This window comes from Spodoptera frugiperda, chromosome 14 (genome assembly GCF_023101765.2).
Source record: "Spodoptera frugiperda isolate SF20-4 chromosome 14, AGI-APGP_CSIRO_Sfru_2.0, whole genome shotgun sequence".
Lineage (NCBI taxonomy): Eukaryota > Metazoa > Arthropoda > Insecta > Lepidoptera > Noctuidae > Spodoptera > Spodoptera frugiperda.
Genome location: NC_064225.1, coordinates 8,300,406 through 8,327,095, shown reverse-complemented (window position 1 = coordinate 8,327,095; position 26,690 = coordinate 8,300,406). Strand labels below are relative to the sequence as shown.

The 26,690-nt window shown below is 36.4% G+C and overlaps 1 protein-coding gene, 1 long non-coding RNA gene, 2 other non-coding genes and 2 pseudogenes across 5 annotated transcripts in view; 3 read left to right on the top strand and 3 right to left on the bottom strand.

The window, feature by feature from the left end:
• The window catches only part of LOC126911406 (uncharacterized), an 88,991-nt gene extending 69,390 nt beyond the window's left edge, over window positions 1-19,601 (top strand). The window contains exons 2-3 of the long non-coding RNA XR_007705959.1: window positions 9,162-9,297; window positions 19,530-19,601. This is a non-coding gene — a long non-coding RNA (uncharacterized LOC126911406). The remainder of the gene's footprint in view (window positions 1-9,161; window positions 9,298-19,529) is intronic.
• On the bottom strand, window positions 447-26,690 carry LOC118279068 (ribosomal protein S6 kinase delta-1). 2 transcript variants are annotated; one of them, XM_050698379.1, is made up of 12 exons: window positions 26,377-26,690; window positions 24,812-24,982; window positions 24,367-24,465; window positions 24,010-24,148; window positions 22,983-23,540; window positions 17,339-17,445; window positions 16,709-16,876; window positions 14,171-14,650; window positions 13,143-13,246; window positions 10,176-10,410; window positions 6,182-6,277; window positions 447-4,347 (listed from the first exon to the last, which is right to left on the bottom strand). In XM_050698379.1, the coding sequence occupies exons 1-12, from the start codon at window positions 26,467-26,469 to the stop codon at window positions 4,219-4,221; spliced, it is 2,379 nt and encodes a 792-aa protein (XP_050554336.1). In that variant the 5' UTR covers window positions 26,470-26,690; the 3' UTR covers window positions 447-4,218. The 2 variants fall into 2 exon arrangements, with proteins under 2 accessions (XP_050554336.1, XP_050554337.1); XM_050698380.1 differs by lacking the exon at window positions 22,983-23,540 and having other exon boundaries at window positions 26,377-26,689.
• Trnai-aau (transfer RNA isoleucine (anticodon AAU)) lies at window positions 5,418-5,491 on the bottom strand. Its single transcript has one exon. It is a non-coding gene; the product is annotated as a tRNA-Ile (tRNA).
• LOC126911427 (5S ribosomal RNA) lies at window positions 5,826-5,944 on the bottom strand (annotated as a pseudogene).
• On the top strand, window positions 13,802-13,917 carry LOC118279422 (5S ribosomal RNA; annotated as a pseudogene).
• Window positions 15,403-15,521, top strand: LOC118279432 (5S ribosomal RNA). The gene has a single exon (XR_004783998.1). It is a non-coding gene; the product is annotated as a 5S ribosomal RNA (ribosomal RNA).

Sequence of the window (26,690 nt, the reverse complement as noted above, 5' to 3'; positions counted from 1 at the left end):
TTTTTTGGCAAGCATGATAGGGGTCTGGCATCTTTAACAGAAGTTGACTTGTCAACTTAGTAGGGATGCTAGTCTCGCCATTTACTCTTTGCTGTTCAACTTATTTTATTTGTTTCTAACACTTTATTGTATAAATTTTCCTTATATTCCCGAAGGGGTAGGCAGAGGTGCACATTACGGCACGTAATGCCGCTACACAACGTGCTCCCACCTCACATCAAAGATTCTTACGACATTTTCATTTGCATAAATTATATTTCAGGTACAGTCGAGATTTCATTAATGATGTTTTATTTGTGTTATAATGCCAAGGAAACTTGTTTACACCTCGTCTGAAGCAGTAACATAGACATGGGACGTCTACAACACCACGGACGTCACTCACGCAGTACTGGACCCTGTAAAAAGTAATTTCTCTCCCTTTCTTTCCTTCAAAATAAAAAACCTTTATACTACTTCATGTTCATTTTATTCCGTGATACAAATACTATGTTTATAGAGACCTAAATACTAAATATCACACACACACAATCTAACAATATGTTGTATATTGTATTACATATAAAATGCCACAATTTTGGTTCCAATCAATACTTACTCGAGTCCAAAATGAGATCAAACAATTTTGACAACAAATAAATTATGATATTAGTGAAGATTAGTGTTTCTAATAGGGATGATGACGGGGTATGAAAATTAAAAATGTAATTAGTCCGTCAGTTAGGTAATGAAAAAATATTAGACACGTATTTTTTTATTTTGTCATATAAGATAACGATACTTAGATAAAATGAATCAAAGTTTAGGAGTGGGAGCTAACTACGTCACTATAGAGTACAAAACGAACTCTAAAGTGACGTCACGCGATATTTCAAATGGATATATCTTCGAAAGTATTTGTTTCCGTAAGAAAATAAAAAATACGTGTCTAATATTTTAAAATAATCTACAAGACGGACATTAAAATAAAAATTAGTCATCTACCCTATTGTTATGTAGTGATATTAGATTGCTTTTTTGTAAACGATCGCGCAGAATCTATCATTTTTATGATAGTTTAATGGCAATGGCAAGATGTTTATTGCATGCAGAAAATGTTTATAGTTTATGTGCCATTTCTTTTTCACTAGTATTTCATTCAATTAGTACATAGTACGATACATACTCATACTAAAGTTGCATGTAATGTTACTAATTGCCGGCTTACATTTAGATTTCAGCCGTGATCTGTAACTTGGCGCTTTAGGGTGCTTTTCTACCACAGATGTACTATGCTACGATGATGACCAATCATAATCATTAGTACACATAGTTTAGCAGTAGTGGAATCGGATTCAGCTAAGCTATGCTCCTTATATGGAAAGATGTAAGATACCTACATCGCATACTCGAGCTGCGCATCTTCCTCGCACAGCTACAGCTAACTTAGTATCAGTGGAAAGTGTCACATAGAGCTATTACATCTTCGTAGCACAGTTACATAGTACATCTCTGGTGGAAAATCACCCTTAAGCACTTAGGCATAATTCGGCTCCGGCTTACTCTCACATACAGAAACTAATATAGGCATTACAAATAATAAAGTAAGGTTACACATTTGTACTAAAATCTATTTAAAATATAAAAATATACGAATAATAAGTAGAGATTATAATACTTGTTAAGTAACTGACTAACAAACATACAGACTAGATGCACACAACTATATATTTATAAATATGTATAAGAAATACTTCATAGTATAAATAAACACGGTTAAATATTCGATCTTTTTATAGTAAATAGGAAATTATATATAGAGATTTTTACGTTTCACAATTACATTGTCAGGATATTGCTATATGTATAAGTAAATATACATAAGGAGTTTCGAAATGGTCAATATGTATAATGTACATTGTGTATATTTTTTATGGAATAGGAGGCAAACGAGCTGACGGGTTACCTGATGGTAAGCGATCAGCGCTGCCCATGGACACCCGCAACACCAGAAGAGCCACAGTAGTGCATTGCCGGCCTTTTAAAAAGACCTTTTCATGAAGATATCTTTTCTTTTATGACAATAGCAAGTTATCGTGAGACATACAAATTACCTAAACCATGTTTTACGATTTACGTTCACTATTTTGGGCCCCAATGTGGCTCGAAACTTGTCGAGAGATAGAAAGCAAGCCGTAAAACATTATAATTACTGAAATATCCCAATAATACTTTACTCAACCGTCAATACAGATTAGATAAGCTACACTATGTGATTATAACAATTCTACATATACATACTTACATACTATGATATCACACTAACTTGTATAGAACTAATGTATAGATACGTAGGTATACACGGCTACTTATCGAGCTATACAAAACCAGTTTACCATGGCCTCGCTTTGTATGATCTTTCCATACATTCGACGGTCAGGTTATACTGGTTTTACATAGCTTGATGCAATGTGTACAATATATTACTATCTTAAAATTATACTTTTTTAAACATACCTTCATGGTCAGACTCATTCTCTTAAAAGGATCACATTGTCCCCGTCGATTGGTACATGTTCAAATGGGCTAAAATATTTCAATATTGAAATGTGTTTTTAGTCAAATTCTTTAGTTATTTCAGAGCAGATAGACAGACAAGAATTGTCGGCGTTATGTAGCTTAACTTTAAATTATAGTGTAATTTTTATTGACGTATCTTCTCAGAGTAGACAAATAGGCAATTCCAATCCCATTGAGTTAGTTTAATAAAATTATAAAAATTAAATTATTCTTCTGCCTTTAAATTTTGACAAAAATACGAACAAAAATATCTGATGTATAAAATTTCCATGTCACAATGTTTGTTACCGTAAACTCCGAAACGGCTTTACCGATTTTTAGCAAATTTTATATGCGTATTCAGTAGATCTGAGAATCGGCTACTATCTATTTTTCATACCCCTAAGTGATAAGGGTTTATTTTTATTTTTTCGAAAAACAAAATAAACAATGAAAAATAAGGCAATAAATTTAAAACAACGTATAATAAGAATAAGAATAAGCAATAACGATAAATTACATTAATACAAAATCACTGTCAGTATACTAAAAACTTAAAAACGTAAAATATATCTAAAATTAACTAGCGAACGTTTACTAAACAAATACTTTGTCATATAAACAATCATATATTATGTTTTATTTAACTTTATATTGAGAACAGCCCGTATGACGTAGGTATGTGAATATTTTAATATTGTACTGTAGAGATCTGGGCGCTTACTCTTGAAACCAATCTCAATGTCAATGCAATAAAATACAACGTAATGTAACGTCACGCCTTTTATCCCCGTAGGGGTAGACAGAGGTGCAAATTACGGCACGTATTGCCGCTATACAATGTGTAGTAAGTCCCATGTAATAGGGTGTGAGCCTATTGCCATTTACTGGGCACAATTCCAGACTCCGTGCTACTACTGAGAAATTTTCGAAATGACGAAAAAAAAGTCCAGTATACTGGGCTTTGTCCGACTCAGGAATCGAACCCGAGAGCCGAGATCAATGTCGATCGATCGAAATTGGATTCAAGAGTAAGCCCCCTTGTATATGTATTTGTTATATACAATGTATTTTCTTGGCTAGTGGACATAATAATGAACTGACTATAAAACATTTTTTTCTTTGTCTTTTGTATAAATTTACAATTATTTTAGCCTCATAAGTAAATTAATGCTTAATTTTCTGGAAAGTGTGTATGTAGTGTACATTTTAGGTATTTACATAAATGAATCACATATGTAGTATACCTACTAATTGTAGTTTGAGTGTACTTAATAAAGTAACTGATCTATAAACTGTCGCGCTCAATCCAAAATCTTTAGATTAAGATCGATATTTGACAGACGGATCATCTAATGGTAAGCGATCAGCGCCGCCCATTAACACCCGCTATACCAGAGATAATTATTTATCTCGGGGCTAAGATGGATTTTTTTATATTAAAATAGTTTTATTTTATGGAGTTTCCTGTCCAAAACGATCTACAAATCCAATTATTTTGGATTAAATCACGTCTTTAGTGTACTTTATCAACCACTTACATCAAAATATTATGTTTTTAACCGACTTTCAAAAAAAAAATGGAAGTGTCTCAAAGTCTCAATTCGACGTTATAATGCATTATTAGTATTTGAGTTGCCTACACACTACTACCTCACTGACACATTAGTCGTCAGTCCGTCAGTCGGGCGCGGCCCAGCTGTCGTAAACGTGTTGCCAGTCGATATGCTTGAAGTACGGGTGCCGCTTGATCTCTTCGACGCCATCTTTGCCCGCGCCCAGGCGCTCTGATGGCTCGTATGTTAGCAGCTGGAATTTGGAAATGTTAAGAGTTTAATTATTATTATGTATGTAAAGGAAATAATGGTTGCATGTTGAGACGATAGGTGGCGCTAACGGTGGAGACGCCATGATGTTTATTTTGTCAAAGAATTATCAATATCTGTAATTTAGGAATCTGAGTTAAATTAAACTAATTAGTGGAATAAGAGCGACAATATAACTTTAAATGTCGTTTCTTTTGTTTTACAGGTAAAGTTTTTCCAATACAGTAATGTTATGTTGTGATTCATTGTAAAAATCTAAAGTAAAAAACTTTTGTTTTACTGAGCAACGCATAGTTTAATTTGTCGTAAATTTCATAAAAATAGAATAATTGTCTTATATGTATGTAATTAGAAGGTACAATAAATTAATAATTATGTTTTTGAATATATAGGGTGACTAGAAAATTTCGTGCACGCGTGCTTTGGCTTGATCAGCTATCAGCAGCGAGGTGCCCGCGCCCGTGTTATCGGAAGACGAGTAGGTATTTTGGAACTACATAGTATACGCACGCATGCTAATGAAATTTTGTTGTTGTGACAAAAATAAAACTTTCTTTGGGAAAGTTGTTTGTAATCATGAGTACAATCACGTGTTTAAATATCGTTCACTAATTATCAGTCACTCTATATTGTGTTGATATTATTTGGTTATTCTACATCAAATAACTTCTTTACATAATATAAAAACCTGGGACCCCTATTACATGAGACTTATAACACAAATGGTGAAAAGTGGGTGTACATTGTATGAGGTGAGGTGTCATATGCCATATTGTGCACCTCTACTTACCCCTTCGGGGATAAAAGGCGTGACGTTACTTGACATAATATAAAAAGTCTCGTGAAAACTTGGTATGGATGGTACAGATTGGTATTGGTAAAACAATTGTCATATTTATTTTTTCTAAATCCCAACCAAATTATGCTCAAAACATACATGCAGCACTTTTATTTTTATAGATAATTGTATGAAATACAAAAGTAAACACAAAATAAATCACTAAAAGTAAAAAACAAAATTTGAAAATATTGCTGAATGCAAAAAGAGATTTGTGGCCCATGAGGGGATCGAACCCGCGACCTTCGCGTTATTAGCACGACGCTCTAACCAACTGAGCTAATGGGCCGATGTTGAAAGTGTCGAAATAGGGTGCCACCTCCCTAGAGTGCTCCAATGTACTATGTAAAGATAGATTTCTTACACATTGATACAAATGTAGGTATTTGTCAATATCTTAACAGATGATTAGACATTTATTTATTAAAGAGCTTGATAAATAAATACGTAAAACAAGAGATAATATTGTCACTCACTTTTTAAATAATTAAAACTATTGAGAAGTAAATTCTACAAATAAAACCTAAAAATATAATGAAAACTTTGCAGACAAAAAGCAAAAAGTCAACGTCATGAAATTTTGATGACATTGAAATAAATGATTTTGACTTTTGACTTTTTTTGACTTTTGTCACGCGGTGTTCCCAGGCGGTCACCCATCCAAGTACTGACCGCGCCCGATGTTGTTTAACTTCGGTGATCGGACGAGAACCGGTGTGTTCAACGTGGTATGGACGTTGACTATTACCAAGTTCAATTTTAAGTATACTATCAACTTGATACTCAATACTACTAAACAAAAGTTTGTATGGCAAAAGTCATAAATAGAATAACACGCAAACTTTCAACTTATATCCTAGAAACGTGTATGGACCCGCGGGTAGAAGCTAGTATCTCAATAACTCCTTATTAATTTTGCACGTGATCTACTATAAAAATAACAAACAATAAAGCATATTACAATAATATTTGTACATACCTGTGTGAGTATGGACTGTGTTTCGAGAGGTAGTCCGTCCGGCAGCTGCAGTATCGTGTGCGACGTGAACAAACTGCCGTGGTAGTGGGACAGCGGCTGTACCAACAAATATAACATTAATAAACATTAAGCCGGGTCCAGACGAGTGTAACGTGTAATGTAATCCACCGTGTAATGTAACACGAATTCTACGTGTGGACGGCAGTACGAGCATTACATGTAACGCTCGCGCGGCGCTCGCGGTTGATCCATCGGCTGTCGGTTTTTCGCGCGAACACAAAGACGCAACTGAGTGGAAACAGCTTTTGAAATATTTTCGCGTTCACAATTCGCTTTGAGTTCGTGTGCCGTCCACACTGTTGATGCTAAATTACACGTAATATTACATCCCACCCAAAACATAAATGTGAAAGGCTGCCAAGTTCGATAATATTGGAATGCTTCGCCTATAAAAGAAGTGAGATCTAAATAAGTACCAAGTTCCATACACAGACCTCAGTTAAAAATGATATAACAACCCAACTAACAATTTTGCCCTATAACCAAACCTTATATCTCAAAAAAGCTGGGTAAATGATGTATAAAGGTTTTAGTGGTGACTGATTGTTGTGTAAAAGCGTTTGACAACACAGTTTGGCTCTATAAGTTTATATAGCAAAAACGACCTATTAATAGTTGATGTAAAGGTTTACTTCACGACTTTATATAGCTGTTATAGTCAGGCGTTGTAGCAACCTCCATTGTTACTAGTATACAACGATTGAACTTCATAACAGTTTTGACTGTCACCCTAATGCGCCTAATTTGCGCAATAAAGGTTCGAAACGAACTCCTATGTGTCGTTTGTTAAAGTAGAGATGACAACTCAGGAATAGGACGATATTACGATATTGAGGGTTTTAAGATCATCGTTACAGTACACAGTAATATAGTGGGCACAAAAAGTCTACATCGGAGTGATTTGGTGATACAGCTGAGTTTCAAATTATATTTATATAGCTTAATTGTCTTATAAAGGGTTGTTAATGCCCATTATAGCTGTAGTGATAAACTTATATCACAAATACACTTTTTAGAAGCAGATTGTTTTTTTATAACTATTATAGTTCCTCTATTACACAACAGTACTATAACGGAGATCTTATGTGTTTTAAAACATTATTATTGTGTATAAAGGTAGGCTAGCAATGCTTTTAAATGATAATTCCGTTTTGTAAAAGCACTTCTATCACTCTTCTACAACAATATTGACATTTTGATTCAGTGTAATTAATGCGACAATATTTTTATCTATACTAATATTATAAAGCTGAAGAGTTTGTTTGTTTGTTTGTTTGTTTGTTTGAACGCGCTAATCTCCGGAACTACTGGTCCGATTAGAATAATTCTTTTTGAAGACCCAATTATAAAAAATGGTTCCGTACAAAATACAGTTCACGTCAGTGATGAAATGGAGAATAATTCATTTGTGGACAGCGATTCCAGGTGTGACAGTGTTTCAGATTGTTTGATTGATTCAACTGAAAAAAAAAACCAGCAACTACGAGATGGTTTGAAGCATTGGGCTATTAATTATAATATTTCACACGAAGCAATAAAAAGTCTGCCTCGTTGGTCGAGTGGTTGCAAGTGCGACTGCCGGGCAAGGGGTCTCTGGTTCGATTCCCGGGTCGGGCGAAGTATTGCTGAGCCTTTTTCGGTTTTTCGAAAATTTCTCAGTAGTAGCACGGAGTCTGGAAATGTGCCCGGTATATGGCAATAGGCTTTCCACCTATTACATGGGACTTATAATATAAATAATTGTGAAATGTGGGTGTACACAGTGGCATTACGTGCCATAATGTGCACCTCTGCCTACCCCTTCGGGGATTAAAGGTGTGACGATATGTATGTATGTAGTTATACTTCTCTGACGTCATACGTAGTACCTACACAGATTTATAAACCATAACATTTATTCATTAACAAAAGTATTCATCATATTTATGGAATAAGGACAAAAAATAAAACAAAAATAACAAACAAGCTCAAAAGGAACCCTAATTTCATGTAATGGTGGATGTAATCTATCATAATGAGTACTATAGTAGAGTTAAGGAAGCTGGAACTATGTTTATAACTTAAAATAAGAAATTATTTTAGTAAAAGCTCATTAATTCGAAGGGGGCATTCAAATATGTCGTAAATCCATACATAGTTTATCAGTAAAATTACAGTCGCACAACATTTTCCTCGTAAGAGACGAATAATTCGATTAAGTACAAAATAATATCTTAGTCACCACGATACCCTGTCACTTTTCTTATTTTTTTATTTCTCTTCTAAAACACTGAGACACTGCAGCGACGTGAACGAATGTAAAATGAATGAATGATGAATTTTAGTGATGTAATGGAATCATGAACTCTTTGACAGTACCCAAAAACACTTTAGTAGTGCTGCGGTGGCTTATATATCACAAAATTGTCATGCCTGATACCCTTATAGTTCTACTTTAACACTGAATGGAGATATAATTGCGCCACTTTCTTTGTAGATGCACCTTCTTTGGCCTTTTATTTGACCACCGTTTAGTTTTTACAAAACGTTCTATGGCCTTCTATAAAACTAACTTTTGTTGGTTGGGAAGTTGGCAAGTTTTCACACACTTTGTTATAAACCTACTAAACGCAATGAGTCAAGTATATGTATAATTTTCTATTAAAACTTGCCAAGTTATATCATTTTTAACTGAGGTCTGTGTATGGAACTTGGTACTTATTTAGATCTCACTTCTTTTATAGGCGAAGCATTCCAATATTATCGAACTTGGCAGCCTTTCACATTTATGTTTTGGGTGGGATTTCATTTATTTTTGTAAGGTTTATTTTCTTTTTTTCTTATTTTACTTTACTTTGACTAAATACAAACCTTCGTAACGAATTTTAGGTCGGTACGACCATTGGAAGATATAGATAATTTTTTTGTTTTGGTTCCTTAGGGGTATGAATTTACACCTTCATTATTTTTAAAACCGACTCACACTTGGCCATTTTCAGATTTTTTCCTTTACCTTGACCTAAAGACCTACCTCCATGCCAAATTTCAAGTCAATACGACCATTGGAAGTGGTCTAGGTTTTTGATGAGTGAGTGAGTCAGTCAGTCAGTGAGTGTATAGTAAAAATAGCGATTTTCTGACGTCAATATCTCAAGACCTACAATAGGTACATTAATGAAAATTTGTATTTTAGATAAGTAAGTAGATCTCGACAGATACTAGAAATTTCATATGCGTAGATAAAATAGATTTTGAGTTATAGGTGGGTCGAACTTGGCCCGAAATGGTTCGTGTAATATAACCCACGGCCGGTGTGTCGGTTTTTTTGCTCGAACTTGGCGGACACACTGCCGTGTGTCTAGATTACACGTTACACTCGTCTGGACCCGGCTTAAGAGTAAGTCTAGTGTAAATAGATTGTCTAACTGAAACTTTGGTGAAAAAAGTAGTAAGCAACAGTGTAGGGCGTAGTTAAATACAATTTTGTGATCTGATTACTAACTACGATTAAAAGTAGTTAACTGCATGTAGTTATGATTACATGTAATGTAGCTAAAGTAATCTAAATACATGAAGTAGTTAGTAGTTCGATTACTGCAGTTTAGTAGTTGATAACTACTGATTATACATATTTGTCTTCTAAATGTTTTATTTTGCAATTTATTTATTTCGTTATCAATTAATTCGTTGTTCTAATTGACGGGTTCGTATAAACCAACCAATCATAGTGCAGAAAACGCTCTCGTTTCGATAACTATAAACGTAAAGCAAACTCGTCTTAAGAGTACCCTTTCAATAGACACATTTAGTCTTTCATAATTAAAAGCTTTTGTATTCAAAATGGAAGAAAATAGTGTTGTTCGAAAAATAACAAAGAATAAAGTTACTAATACGATACTACGACGCCTCTTGTTCATTCAATAGTAGGTACATTAATATTCCAATCAATACTCACAACTCCACAAACGAGTTCATACAACACCGCCCCGAAGCTCCAGTAGTCACAAACATGGTCGAGGTCGGGCGTCTCGTCGAGCGTGTTGGCGTAGAGCTCGGGCGCGACGTGGGGGCGCGGCGCGGCGCCCGGCCGCAGTACTGAGACCCGCATGTCCGGCCCCGGGTAGTACTGGAAGTACGTCAGGATCACCTGCCCGCGGTCGCCCAGGAGGATGTTTGAGGGGTTCAGGTCTCTGGAAGGGAGAAAAGGGTTTGATCATGAAGCAAATACAAAGAGATAGTATTGGGTGGGACACAATTTAAACAAGCCGTTTAGGCTGCATAGAATAGAATAAACATTTATTTCAGCAAAAAATTATTTTACAAAAGCCCATATATTATTAGTAACACATAAAATCCTTATAAAACTAAGTACATACACAGATAAACACAAATAATAGAGAAACAGCACACAGTAGCGCCGTCTTAGGCCCTGGACGCGACCACCCTCTGTGTGCAGTCGCATCCAGTGCCGCCACATTGACGAGTCCCAGCGGTCCACGAACACGCCCAGAAGGCTGCTCGGGCTGGCCCGCATGCGTCTCATCACCGACGCACAACGCTTCCGCATTATAGCGTGAAAGCCATCTACGTTCCTCAACGCAAACATTGCTGAAGCGCTGCAGTGGCGTGGCAGCCCGAACAGTATCCTGAACGCATTATTATATTGTACGCGCAGAGCACTATAAGCGCGCTGCGTGTACTTAGTCCACAGACTGCAGGTGTAAAAAGATTGACAAAATGCCTTAAACAATGTCACCTTAACTTGCTCAGTACACCGTGCAAACCTGCGGGCCAGCATGTTACAGCGCACCGAAGCGCACCGACAACGCCCTGCGGTCCCTCTCTATCGCATAGCGTGCCAAATTATTATACATACATACATACTCTCGAAAAACATAAACCCTCCTTCTGGCGCAGTCGGGTAAAAAAATATGACAAGGGGTACGGTCCAAAAGACCGCGGAGAACTATAATATGAATAGAATAAAAAAAAATAGAATCTCTATAACCTGCCAAACAAAAACAAACTACTTATATGGAAATCCCACGTATACAGAAGAGGTACATATACATATGGTCCAGCAGTGGACCTCGGGCTGCTGATGATGATTTGATTACATTATATTACTATAATAACTATCGTGAGACATACTAAATTAACTAAAAATCACGGTTTACTACTGACAGTAGGCTGCGCGACGTCGCCGCGTCTGCGCACGCTGCTCATGATAAAGAATCCCTCTGTGACTCGAAACTAGTAGAGCTTTTCTCCATTAATGTACGCGAGTAAACCTAGTTAATTTAGTATGTCTCATGATAGCTATAATAAAAAATGCAGAGGGGACATACCAGTCCAGCAGTGGACTACGAGCTATTGATAATTTGGTTACGTTATATTATATTAATGTCTCGTTGGTCGAGTGGTCGCAAGTGCAGGTGCCGATGCTTGATCGGTCGGATCAGTTGGATCGCACGCATCGGTCGGATCGCAGGAAAATAACTTTAATTTCGGAAGTCGGTGTTTCTCGGTATTATTTGTTTGCTACACCGACTTCCGAAATTAAAGTTATTTTTAACTTTTTAGTGAAGTCGGTTTATTTTTTTGTAAAAAGTATTTTATTTCACACTTTTTAGTTGCGATATTCAGTATCGCAACTAAAAAAGTCGGTTAAAATTCTCTATCTCAATAACTACTTTATTTATTTGTATTGCCACAGTCACTTAATTAACTTTATTGTGATTTCTATGTGAGTATGAAGTTCCATTGGCCATTTCTGGTCTTCTTCATCAGTTCCACCTCTTCAAAGGTTACTTTTTGACTGTAAATGCTTCAATTCTAGATGAATATACCAAAATCACTATATAGTTCCCTATAATATTTGAGGAGTTCCCTCGATTTCTCTAAGATCCCATCATCAGATCCTAACTTGGTGACAATGGGGCCACCTCAGAACTATGAAGTCGGTAAAAATGACAATTTTAACAAAAAAAAACCGACTTCAAAAAATAAATATTCCAAAACAAATTAATATGCACTAAAAAGTAAAAGAAATAATTGCGTATTTTTCAACAACTTAATAGATCAACTAACTTTACTAACTCATCACACACATTATAATGTAAGTAGGTACAATTATTGTTATTTCTGGAGTCGGTGTCAGCCAACTAAGATAGGTTTGTTATTTACCTATTATCACAACAAAACATTACAGTTTTACACCAGTTGTACGCGTAAGTAGGTACTTAACCACCACTCCGCCCGTGCCGTGCTAGTTGTTGGCGTTTCCTAGGCTGACACCGACTCCAACATAACCCTCCTTCTGGCGCAGTCGGGTAAAAAGAGTTTGTAAGAGTAGCCTCTTTTTTGTACTGAGCCGGTACAATGTCCCACTTCAAATGAGGCGCGCTGTACTGAAGCTCGGCGACACATTTGAATTGAAGTGAAATCCAATTATGACGTCTCTTTAAAAGAGATATCACTTGAACATAATGCGTGACACTTACAGAAAACTGACGTGAAACAAAGCTTGCGTTGTGTTTCGTTGTGTAAGTGAGGTTACCGGAGGCCCAATTACCCTCCTTCCCAATATTTCTAATCCCCGATTCCCCAACAACCTTTAAATTCCTAACCTCTAAAAGGCCGCAACGCACTTGTAACGCCTCTGGTGTTTCTGATATCTTGGGCGGAGGCGATTGCTTACCATCAGGGATCCGTCTGCTAGTTTACAAGCTTATATCATAACAAAAATTACTTTACGGGGAGCACAGGACGTTACAAATCACGCCCCTCTCTATTTTACAACATGCAGTCCCATACTCCGTCTTGTTTTCATATTTTTGTTTACAAACATGACAGATCGATCATGGTGTACGTTAGTCCCAAATATTGGAGTTTATTATAGTAATGTAATGTTTATTAGTACCTGCATATAACGCCGGCGTTGTGTAGACAGTGTATGGCGGTGAGTATCTCGGCCGCCCAGCGACACACCGCCGACGCGGGCAGCTCGCGCCCGCCGCACGGAGACTGGAATGTAACACACAATATTTAAATAGCCTTAAATTATTTCATTGTTTGTCACTAACCGCCGTACTCACGAGGCATTTAAAGGTTACTTAACCCAGTACTTCTTTTTTTGAGGGTGGAAAATCATCCAATGACTTCTCCCGCCTTGGGCAAAGCGAGAGGGAGTGTCAGACTCTTACTGACTAAAAACCACCCCGTTCCTACTCCTGCCCGTCGAGCCGGAGCCCCGGTAAACCCGCTAGGTAGTCCGCAGCTCCGGATTAGGCCAGTACTTAGCAATTGTTTTCCATACAAAATCGATACAAAGGAATAGTTTAAGTCATCATTAAATGACTCTGCAGATAGAGATTTTTCAATGCCTCACTGATTATTGATAATATTAGCAACAATGTTTACGTTTAAAAATAAAAATCAATAAGTATAATCAGTAGGCCTAGGCGGTTGGTCACCCATTCAAATACCGACTGCGTCTGATGTTGCTTATTCAAAACTTTAGCTAACAAAATTTTGACAATAAGCAGTATGACTGTAGTCTATTATTTCGACCCGTCATTCGTCAACGTCCATACCACGTTGAAAACACCGGTTCTCGTCCGATCACCGATGTTAAGCAACATCGGGCGCGGTCAGTACTTGGATGGGTGACCGCCTGGGACAACCGGCCGTGGGTTAATGATATAACTTGGCACCGCGTGACGTTGACTTTTTGCTTGTGTAACTTACAACAATTTAGTTTTTATGATATAATGGGCAAAAGAGCAGACGGGTCACCTGATGGTAAGCAATCAGCGCCACCCGTGGACACCCGCATCACCAAAGGAATCACCCTCATAAAATCCAGTTAAGCAATGTTGAATTTATCGCGAAATGCCTTTTCCTGCCTTGATAAAATATTATTATAGAATAACAATATTAATAACTCACCCTTTTAAAGCTAGGAGTAGTATCACTCGCGTTATCAACCTTACAATCGCCATCACTGGTCGCCACCTCAGCTGTCGACTCACACAGCACTTTATCAACATTGGACAGCAGTTTCTGAGAATTCAACACCAATTCGTTGACAGACAACTCCTTGTTATTATTCGCTGCCTCTTCAATGTCACAATTATTGTCATTTTTCTCGAAATTCTTGTTCTTTGGTTCCGTGAATACATTTTCTAAGTTCACTTCTCTGGCTGGTGTAGTGGGTAGAGATTTTGAGTAGTTCTTTATGTAGTCAAATAGTTTCTTGCCCGGTGCATAGGAGAGGATGAGAAATATCAGGTTGTTTGTTTCTATGTACGCTTGTAAAGGCACCATGTACGGTATGACGGTCGGTAGAACGGGCTGTCGAGTTTCGTTCGTCCGTTGAAGGAAGAATTCGTCGAATTCTGTCAGATTGTTCGGTATTTTCTGGATCACCTGTAAATTGAGAAAATAAAGTTAGTGAAAGATCATCTATACTAATAAATAAAATTGCAAGTGTCTGATTTTAATATTGAAATAAGCGCTTTTTACTACATGCATATGAATTATCTATATATTAATACGTGATGCAAAAACTTTCGGAACCTTTTTACGAAAATTGCGCGGACGTAGGAGCATAAAATTTGGTACACTTATAGTTTATGTGTAGGAGAAGTGAAAAATGCTAATATTTTTTTAAAAATAATGCTTATAAAGTACATTAAATCAATAAACAAAACATTACACACACTACCATGCATAGCATCGTATTTGACAAAATGTCAAAATTGACATACATTGCGATGATATTCTCACGTCTCATATGAAAAGAGGTTTCTCATTGAAGGAGGTTTGGTTATTCATGATCCGCCGGAATATATTAATTTGAATTTCACAAAACTAATAGCAATTTGTTAAATAAAAATTATCCTTGAACGTATGGAAAGTGGTATTGTAAATTAAATCGTATATGGTCGAATTTCGACCACTAGGCGACCACTAGTGAATATAAATATCCCTAAACATCAACATTATCAATAGCTCGTGCCCGGACAGCCCACTGCTTAACTTCAGGTTAAGTCAAGTTCATTCTCAACAAAAGGTTTTCTTGCACCTTTTTTTTTTTTTGTATGTAAGATGGTGGATGAACAGAAAGAATTTACATTATAGTGAGCATGAGAGTACTTTAGTATTTCAACGTGGCAATCGTCAACGTCCATACCATGTTGAAAACACCGGTTCTCGTCCGATCACCGAAGTTAAGCAACATCGGGCGCGGTCAGTACTTGGATGGGTGACCGCCTGGGAACACCGCGTGACGTTGACTTTTTGCTTTATTATGAATAGTTTTTTCGTGTCATAACAATCTTTATGCCTGCATGTTAATTCTTCAGTTGCTACATGCTCATGATTCTAAAAACAACTTGCGTGAGAAAATATTGACACCAATATCAATCCGTCAAATAATCACAAATATGTACAAGATAAAGTCTCTTAGAAAGATATGTGAGGAATGCAGTTATCTTAACCATTGCGCTAACAAGAAATATTTGATTGTTTGTTTACATTAAATACCGATACTCCGAAACTGCTAAACTGATTTTGAAAAATCTTTGACCATTAGGATTTAGAATGCTGCTCATGATTATGACTGACTTGAAACTAGTCGAGTACCTCGTATAATCTCTGAATGGTTTATCTCCTTGTAGATAATGCGACCTACTGACATAGTATGAAGCTAGTAGATTGAAAAATAGCACGATTATAATTAGCATTTTTGTTGATTTTAGTAAATGAGGTCAGAATCCGATTAGTTCTTAAAATAAAGGTCGGTATTTTGTAATACGACTAGGTGTTGCCCGCGACTTCGTCTGCGTAGAATAATGATTTATTAAAGAATTTGGATTTTTGTATATTTGTAAAATAAAATATTTATTTCTAAGATAAAAGTAGCTCAAGTTACTCCTTAGTACATTAGCTACCTGCCAATAAAAGCCCCGTCATAATAGGTCCAGCCATTTCCGAGATTAGCCGGAACAAACATACAGAACCGAAGCTGAACTTTTGTAAACTGTGACATAGACATTCTAGCAAATCCTAGTTATGTAAAAGCAGCCCATAGTCCAGCTGTGGACTACCACGGGCTTTGAATATCTTACTAATATTACAAATGTGAAAGTTAGTGCGTTTGTAGGTAAGTTTATTACTTAATCACGTCACAACGACTGAAAGTATCGGAATAAAATTTGGAACAGGGGTAGATTATAGTCTGAAATAACACATAGGATACTTTTTATTCCACGGGAACGCGGGCGAAACCGCTGGCAGGAGCTAGTGCTGATATATCGGAGCTGCGGGTTTACCGGGGCTCCGGCTCAAAAAGCAGGAGAAGGAACGGGGTGGTTTTTAGTCAGTAAGAGTCTGACACTCCCTCTTACATCGCCCAAGGCGGGAGAAGCCATTGGATGATTTTCCCTTCAAAAAAAAGTGTTGATATTATATGATGAACATTACCTTCATAGCATAGTAGGCCTGTTCAGTTCTATGTAGAACGAGCATGATGCTGGAGCCGAGGATGTCCAGTACCCGGTACAGCGCCAGTTCCTCGTACGGCCGCCGTAACATCGACAGCGGGATCGGGCAGTGGAGCGGGCGGAGCGGCTCGTCGCGTTCCGGGAGTAACTGCGAAGAGGACAAGGATTTGTTAGTAGGGACCTAGATTTTTGTCTAGGACAAGCCGGCTTAACTTCTGAAAATCGGAATCTACAGAAGATACAACCATAAAACATCGAAACAATGAAATTCGGTACGTCTCAGGGACATGACAAACTGTATTGGATGCCGCAACGAAATAAATCACAAGATTATCATTGTAGCAGAAAAAAAAAATAAAAAAAATTATAATACTCTCTAAAATAACGGTTAGTTTTTGTAGAGAGTATTATAATACCTGACCGTATACCTACGGCAATATGTCGGCTTATGTCGTAACAGAATTATTTTTTTGCACATTTTATGTGTAAAACGGTTGAAATTTTTTTATAGGCCGATATCATTCTCTCTACCCTTTCTGTATGAAACCAACTAACTAAAACAATTAATAAAAATTTACTTCAAGCAACAAATAGGTGTTGTAGCACTCACAGTTTGTTCAGTATCACAGAGATGGTTCTTGTAGATCTGCTCGGCGTACGAGAGGTACTTGTTCGTTTTCTCCTTGATCAGCGCCCGCCGCTGCGGGTCCGTGTCAGCTGCGGACAAGGAAATAAATTCATTAATGAAGACATAGTTACATTCGGCCAAAATTATTTGACAATACTTAATTCAAAATCTCTGCATCGATTTAGGTTTTTGACAGACATTTAATATTTTTTATGGTACGCTGACTGCTTCCGAAGATCTGATGGTATTGGTAGTGGCACCCACTCATGGAGCATAGAGATTTTTAACATTTTTCGGTCTTAATAATAATGGTATAAAAGCCTCGACATCCATCTTAGGAGGCTGGCGTTGGGTGGGTGGATTAAGGGCCTGATGCAGAAGGCAGTACTCCTCGAAACAGCACGTATTGTGAGGAGGTTCCTGTCTCTGGAGCCCTAACCACCGGTAGCTTGGACCATGCTCCCGCTACTGGTTTGCTCCTATTTTTATTTTCCTATTTTTTCAATCCCCTTGGATTGGCATCTATTTTCTATTGGTTTATTAGATTTTTATTTATTTAAAGACTTTTTTTTATAGATACTTAGATATTTGTTAGCTAGGCCAATGTCAACACTAGACATTAATCTAACATTACATAACATTTAATACCATTGTATTGGACTAAGCTTCCAAATCTAATCTACAATCTATCGTAGAACATTGTAATGTGATTAATACATTTCTTGAAAACCTTGTTCATTGTATGTCACCAGTAGATCTTCTGATAGCCAACAGTTCATCGAAACGTGACACATTTGCAGATAATTAGGATTATATTTGGCGTTATCCTAATTTCCTATAACTAGGTTCGGCATTGACCTATGAATTTTGTAAAAGACATCGTCAGACTCGACGTAGGTACAATGGATACGCAACTAATACAGCGTTGAAACTCGCGCGACATCGAACATGCAAAAAAATACAAAAATGTCTTGGTTTTATCTAGTAGAAGTGAATATCTGGAAAATAATCTGTCAATACTCCATACTTCAGCAGCCAGTGCGTAGCTTTAGTAACTGCACCTTGTCTGGGAGTCACTCAGATCAACAATTGTTGGCAAGATTTGATAGCTATCAAGATATCAGATCAGCTTATATCTATTGATAGCTAGCAGGAAAAGCGCTCGTTTTCCTGCTTTAAACCGGAGTTCCGGTAACCTGTTACGTTGTCCGCAGCTCCGGATAGCTATTATAGCCTTGCGTTGATGGTCTGTAGGGTGGTTTTTAGTCAGTAAGAGTCTGACACTCCCTGTCACCTCACCCAAGGCGGGAGAAGTCATTGGATGATTTTTTGCCTCAAAAAAAAAACTGATAGCTGATTATTATATTAGTTATACATATTCAAAACAGACAATCTATAAATAAATTAAAAGCATATAAAATCAATAATTTTATCAAAATCCGGAGCATAGTGAATGCCTAGATTGTGATGATATGATCAAACGCTTTTAGTTATACATATAGTTGAATATAATCGATATTTGATAAGATTACGTGGTCATACGTATGTGTTAGTAACACATATACCTAGTAGTGTGTTCGTTGTATCCTACCTTGTAACAATAAAACTACACTATCTTTTAATTCATTATCCATTAAAATACACTTCTTGAGATTAGACAATGTTTGTAAACGATACGAGAATTATAAGCAAGAACACAAATAGTGTTTTATTAAATGGAAAATATTGTATTAATTATTATGTTATCGGCTTACTCACGTCACTGTTTGACGAGGAACTCGACTAGTTTCAAGCCATGCTAGAGGCTCATATTCAAGAGCAGCATTCCGCGATAATCGCGCAGTTCCTCATCAAACAGTTACGTGAATAAGCCGATAACATAATATGTTTTGGGTGGGATTTCATTTATTTTTGTAAGGTTTATTTTCTTTTTTTCTTATTTTACTTTACTTTGACTAAATACAAACCTTCGTAACGAATTTTAGGTCGGTACGACCATTGGAAGATATAGATAATTTTTTTGTTTTAGTTCCTTAGGGGTATGAATTTACACCTTCATTATTTTTAAAACCGACTCACACTTGGCCATTTTCAGATTTTTTCCTTTACCTTGACCTAAAGACCTACCTCCATGCCAAATTTCAAGTCAATACGACTATTGGAAGTGGTCTAGGTTTTTGATGAGTGAGTGAGTGAGTCAGTCAGTGAGTGTATAGTAAAAATAGCGATTTTCTGACGTCAATATTCAAGATCTACAATAGATACATTAATGAAATTTTGTATTTTAGTAAGTAAGTAGATCTCGATAGATACTAGAAATTTCATATGCGTAGATAAAATAGATTTTAGTTTGTTATAGGTATTCTCTCGTAACGTGGAATCGAACTTGAGCCACTTAAAATGGTTCGTGTAATATAACTCAACGGCCGGTGTGTCGGTTTTTTTGCTCGAACTTGGCGGACACACTGCCGTGTGTCTAGATAGTTGAATATAATCGATACTTGATAAGATTACGTGGTCATACGTATGTGTTAGTAACACATATACCTAGTAGTATGTTCGTTGTATCCTACCTTGTAACAATAAAACTAACTATATTATCATTTAATTCATTATCCATTAAAATACACTTCTTGCAGATTAGACAATGTTTGTAAACGATATGATAATAATTATAAGCAAGAACACAAATAGTGTTTTATTAAATGGAAAATAATGTATTACATTATTATGTTAATTACTCACGTAACTGTTTGACAAGGAACAAGACTAGTTTCAAGCCATGCTAAAGACTCATATTCATGAGCAGCATTCTGCGACAATCGCGCAGTTCTTCGTCAAACAGTTACGTGAGTAAGCCGATAACATAATAATTAATTTAGTAAGTCTCGTGAAAGTTATAAGGAAAATATTGGGTAATGGTAATCTTTGTTTCGTCACCATTTTATTTAATACTGAAATGAGTCATTTTCTACAAATGAGGTTTACAATGGGCATTATTTCATTAGTTGTTAACTATTCTCTAGTAACACGTTGAATCGATTTTGAGTTTCATGCATGCTACTCATGATTAAAGGCCCTAGTTATGGCTTGAAAGTAGTCGAGCGCCCTCGAAATTGTTAGATTACATGCAAAGCTTAAAATATTAAATAAACTTAATAAATCCGACTGCCTCGGTGGCCTAGTGGTTGCAAGTGCGACTGCTGGGCAAGGGGTCTCGGGTTCGATTCCCGGGTCGGGCGAAGTATTATTGGGCTTTTTTCGGTTTTTCGAATATTTCTCAGTAGTAGCACGGAGTCTGGAAATGTGCCCGGTATATGGCAATAGGCTCACCACCTATTACATGGGACTTACAACATAAATTGTGAAAAGTGGGTGTACACAGTGGCATTACGTGTCATAATGTGCACCTCTGCCTACCCCTTCGGGGATTAAAGGCGTGACGATATGTATGTATGTATGTAACTTAATAAATAAATAGCAGGTATACTAACCAAATCCACAAGAATCTTTTAAAATGTCTGGTTCATGAGTTTGTTCGATACTGTCACATTTTTCAATTTCAAATGTCCTCATGTAGTAACATAGGTGTAGGAAGTCCATCTTAACCGACTTCACACAAAGAAGGTATTCATCAAGCGTTTTAGTCAATATTGATTAGTTTACACACTAGAACATTCAGTTTTAAACACTGTTTACGTATAGTTATTAACTATAGTCAACACAATCACTTGTTAAATATCTTTATGTAATATATTTTATAGCTAACTATTTATGTAGAAACCAATAGTTATTATTAATTTGTTATAGGTATTAGTTATATCTATCGAGAGATTACGTTCTTAGAGATATGTTACTTAGTAGTAATTTGTAGTTTTTAAAATTATTTACTAAGGATTTTTGGTAACAAAATATTATTTAAATTCTTACAAGTTAATTCATTTATAATCGCACATTCACATTAATTTGTAAGTATCTATTATCACCAATAATATGCATAGATATTATATCTATTTATTTGAACTTTATACACACAATTTTATTTTAACAAATTTCCGAAACGCGGTATCTTTATTGAACGCATAACACGTGCAATCGCGTCAGCGACTAACACGCTACTGACCGATTCTTTGTGATACTTAAACCTTATCAACACTTATCTTTGCATAGTAAGTCGCGTCTAACGAATATATAAAAAACTATATTTAAGCAGGTTAAGGAAAGGAGATTACATAGCTATCTAACAATGTAATACAAAGGCGTGTCTGTTGTATGAAGAGGTCAATGTACAGATACAAGACAAGTAGTGCCTGTGTCTGCCTGCTTGAACTGTGAATTTATTTAATTTCAACTTTATAGTGTTGCAATAATGTTTAAAATGTATTCAAGCTTGAAGCAAGATTTTTAGTAACTAGTCTGAATTTTCTGTACACAATAATAGATCATCTTTTACAAGAAAGTAATTAATAACCATCGCCGAATGTGTTTGTAGGCGCGTAACTACTAAACGATTGCATCAAATTGGATTTAGGTACTTAATTCTTATGTTTTCTTACATTTTTTAATAGTTATCAGGGTTAGATTTAGAGACAAAAATGTGAAATCGAGGTAATCGTTGGTGTTCACATAAATAGTTATATGTAGATATAACGATGTTGGAGTAGAAACAGGATGTTTACAGGTAGAAAATATTCGCACGTTGACTGATGAAGATAAACCCATCCACCAACCCAGTTCCCATAACTACGTCTGGAACATGTTATCTGCTTCGGCTATCAATATCATTAATCGAATTTTTCTTTTTTTATGGAACACGCCGGTGATCGAGCAGACGTATCACCTGATGGTAAGTAATCGCCGCCGCCCATGGACACTTGAAACACCAGAGGCGTTACAAGTGCGTTGCCGGCCTTTTGGGGGTTACGAATTTAAGGGTTGTTGGGGTATCGGGGATTGAGAAGATTGGGAAGGGAGGAACTGGGCCTCCGGTAACCTCACTCACACCTTTACACCTGTCTGTCTATTCTACAAAATATCAATAAATATTTAATTATTACCAATTTATTCCATTGGGGATAATCTCTATAGTTAAGCGTCACAGTTATTATTAGTTAAACAATTAATCATAAACTGTTGCACAACTCAAGTGGGTTTACGTCATTCTCTTCAATTTGATAAGAAATTCAATTAAACTTATGTGCAGTGTGGTTACGTATAATAATAGACTTATAATTTGCAAGTTGATTAACTTTTTTATTCACGTTATAATTTCTCCTGTACCGTGGATGTGTTTACATAGATACAAGTTCAAATACCTAAGGCAAAAACCATAATAATTGAAATATTTTTTTAAACAGTAACATTTTGGTTTAGTTCTCAAGAGGTGGCGCTAGTGAGGTGTAAAGTCTTAAAGTATAAGAGAGAAAATCGATAGATCAATTATTATAACTAATCGTAACTTCGTGCGCAATTTTTCTAGTCTAGATTTTGGTCAATATACTAGCTAGACCTTTTCCAGTTGCCAGCAAGCTGTGGCACCAACCTATTTGTACAGACGGGCAATTCTATTTCAACTTTTGTGCGTGCATGATAATAAGCGATGTAACTACTATTGTTTTATACTTACTTTGTACACCAATGAGCATCTTCTCAATACCAGACTTGTAACACTCGAAGGCGCGCTGGTAGTCACCCATATCTTCACACCGCGCCGCCAAATTCAACATATACCCGGCTTCAAACACATAACTATCTTCCGTCTTCGTCTTACACTCCGCGTTAGACAAGGACACAACACTTTTACTGTACAACGACACTCGCGAACTACTCCGCCTGGAGTCCACATCACACGAAGTTGAGGAACAAACGTTAGAACTAAGAGACACTGTATCAAAATCATCATATTTAGACGTTGACGGTGCATCGAATATTATTAAGTCTGGCAACACTGATTTAGTTTTGACACTGGGCTTTTTATCCACTGTTAGTTTGTTTAGTTCGTCGTAGAGGTCGCTGTCGATGCTTTCTATTGAGTTGATGGATTCGAAGCTGTTGGATGGTGAGACCTTTTTGGGAGAGCGTCGGATCTCTACGTCGGCTGCCTCGTAGATGGGTATCTGTGAGATGAAGTCTGGTTCGTCCCGACTCGTGATGGATGCGTGCGACGACTCTGTGGCTGCCCGTGCTGGAATAGTATGTGGTGGGATGAGATACTATACTATTGTTATGTGTTTGTTTGTGTGTGTGCATAGTGTATAAAGAAATATAAGTGTGACTTATTTTAGTGTGCTACTGATCATTCCAAGTTTTCACACAGTTCATCATTGTTCTAATCAACAATATTTCAAAGCTAGACTATGAGCATTCACTATAAAGGTTTACTGTGAACTCCACTCTTAGCAGAAGAAGAAATTATACAGCTTTTCCAAATTAAATAAACTAGCTAGAGTGATTGCCAGACCAGAACTATACAATATGCAACATTGTGTATTTGTTGTGTATGTATGTGTGTATTGGTGCAGAGCAGTGAATGAGTAATGTAGTAACAAAACGACCTTCAAATGTACAAATTATCGATCAATTATTCAAATTATCTACACTAATTCACACGTGCATAACTTACGGAAGGCAAGTAAAGATAGTTGTTATATTACCAGTATGTGTAGGAGTGGAAGTATCGTCATCATCAGTCTGGTACTCCAGTGGTGGAGTCTCCTCTATGGGCAGGTGCAGGGACGATCTGATCGCGTTGATCACTCCGCCTGCTTGGGGCTGCGGTTCAGGGTAGCCGGTCTGAAAGGTAGCAGGGAATTTTGAATTCAGTTCTCATAAATATAAGGATCAATTCACAATGCTCGTATTGTGTTCTTTAAATTTTAATTTATTGCATCAAATATGATAGGTACATACAGTTCTTATAAGAATGAGAAAATTCGTGCTATTGGATTTTGAATTCAGTTTTCATGCAAATAAATATCAATTTACAATACGAAAGAGGAAGTTGTACCAACCTGTAGGAAGTTGACAAAGTCAGTGCTGGTGAAGAGCAGTCGGTGCTCAGCCACAAACTCCAACAGAGACTTTATAGTCTTAGCTCGCTCCGTGATCACCTGGAGCAGTCATGTTGTCAGAATAAAACCAATACATCTTTTTTTATTGGGTAAAATGAGTAATTGTTAAACAGTCATATAGATTATTTGTTTTATTTTTTCCTTTTTTTAATTGTTGCAACACACTTGGATTTTCTGATGTGTTGTTGGTGTGTTTACAAACATACATGAATTGATTACATACATACATACAAAACAACTAGACCCGAAACAACAATTTGTGGATCACATGAGGAGTTGCTCTATGCCAGAATCGAACACTCTACTCTACTACTCTAGAACTCTAGTTGTGCTGCATCCAGATCACCGATATTAACTTAAATAATATTAACAATGCAAAACAGACCTCTTGCTGGAATCTCTTGAAGAAGCTGTATCGTGGCAGCGAAGGGAACGTGCCCCGCAGGTGTAGCCCCGCGTGCAGGGAGCGCATACTCTTGTGCAGTCTCTGGACATCGCTGTATCGCTTCCACACCGACACCACTGTCAGAGCCTCCGGAGACTGGATCGGGAACAACTGGAATTGTAATAGAAAAATTCTAATAAGAATCAGATTGAGCCGGCTTAGTCTCTGTTTTGTATTTGACGGCACGGATGGCGCGGTGACCAGGCATGGCGTCTGCCACGCAACGTGTAGCAGGTTCGATTCCCGCATGGAGCAACTCTTTGTGTGATCCACAAATTGTTGTTTCGGGCCTGGATGTTATGTTTGGGAACTTGTATGTTTGTAAACACACCCACAACACAGGGGAAAAATTTGTTGATAACAATATCTACCTTGTGCCTTTAATGCCTGTCGATTACAGGCACTCGTAATATAATTGGTGAAAAAATAGGTGTTCGGTTTATTTGTCGGAAACCTTCCCCTCGGAGGATCAATGGTGGAGTTATGTAGTGCATTGTTTTATATAACAGTACAGATTCATATACACATATTAAAGTGTTCTTGATGACTTATTTTTTACAGAGTAAGCCAGTTAGGCTTACTACACACCGCTTCAATCAAATAAATTAAGAATTGAACACATAGCCTTCCATAGAAATCACTCTAGCCCCTGATAAGAACTGCATAAAAACCAATCAGTATTTTACAGCTTTATTACTAAAAGACATACATACAGAACATTTAATTTGACTCTAACATTTTGGAGACTTTTGTAGTATTTTTGTCATAGTTTCATGTTTGTTATCCTCATAGTAACTGCTATTATTATAACAAGGAAGTTAGTGCTGTAATATTAGAATAAATTTTAATAATAATTAGCTCTAGGATGAATATTCATCCTAGAGCAATACAATAATAAGAAATATTTCTTGTTATCTATACAAGTCATTGCAATATTGTTATTGATATATTCATTATCTCTTTGAGGTATTTATTTTACTTATAAAGATAGGGAAGGATACAAGAAATAATTGTAATAAGGTTTCATGCTGGCTGTATGCAACATGTACCACGCACACAAAAAAAAAATAGATTGAAAGTTTATGAATAATCCTGAATTGCACACAAATATTGTTGCTCAATGTTTATTGATTAATTTGTTTTACATTATACATTTATTTGGACTTAATGGTAAGGTATATTATTATTATGTCCAACTAAGATCAAATTACAATTAAATGTGAAATAAAACTTAGTTATTGTGCAATTTGATGAATCATTTGTTTTCATAATTAAACATTTCATTGAAAATTTAATTAGAAATTATAATTTACTTAGAACTGGCACTTGAAATTTCTTTTTCAGCTTTCTTTAAATGTCCATTCACTTTGCCCTAGATATGTAAATATTCAATACTTAAAAAGTAAGTGCAAAATTTGATGTGTATTTACAAATACCTATTTAGGAGTACTAGGATATCTAACAACGTGTAATTCCTATGATTGACAAGTTAAATTAGTATTTACCACAGAAGTAATCTTGTAAATAGTAAATCCATTCTTGTGTTTTGCTGTTTCATCAACCGAGAACCGGCGTACCCACTTGTCTTTGCCCGACATTGCAATATGGGCCAGTTAAATAAAATCTACACTATCACATCACTGTTGTTCAGTAAAACCAATCGTACACGACATTTAGGTAACATATGCCACAGCAATTATGTGAAATTATCTAAATAAATCCACACAACTCAGTAATCGAATTGTCGATTAATTTGTGAAGAAACTAGTACACAAAAAGTTGCATTTGCATGCGCGTTCCAGCGTCACCTGATAATACG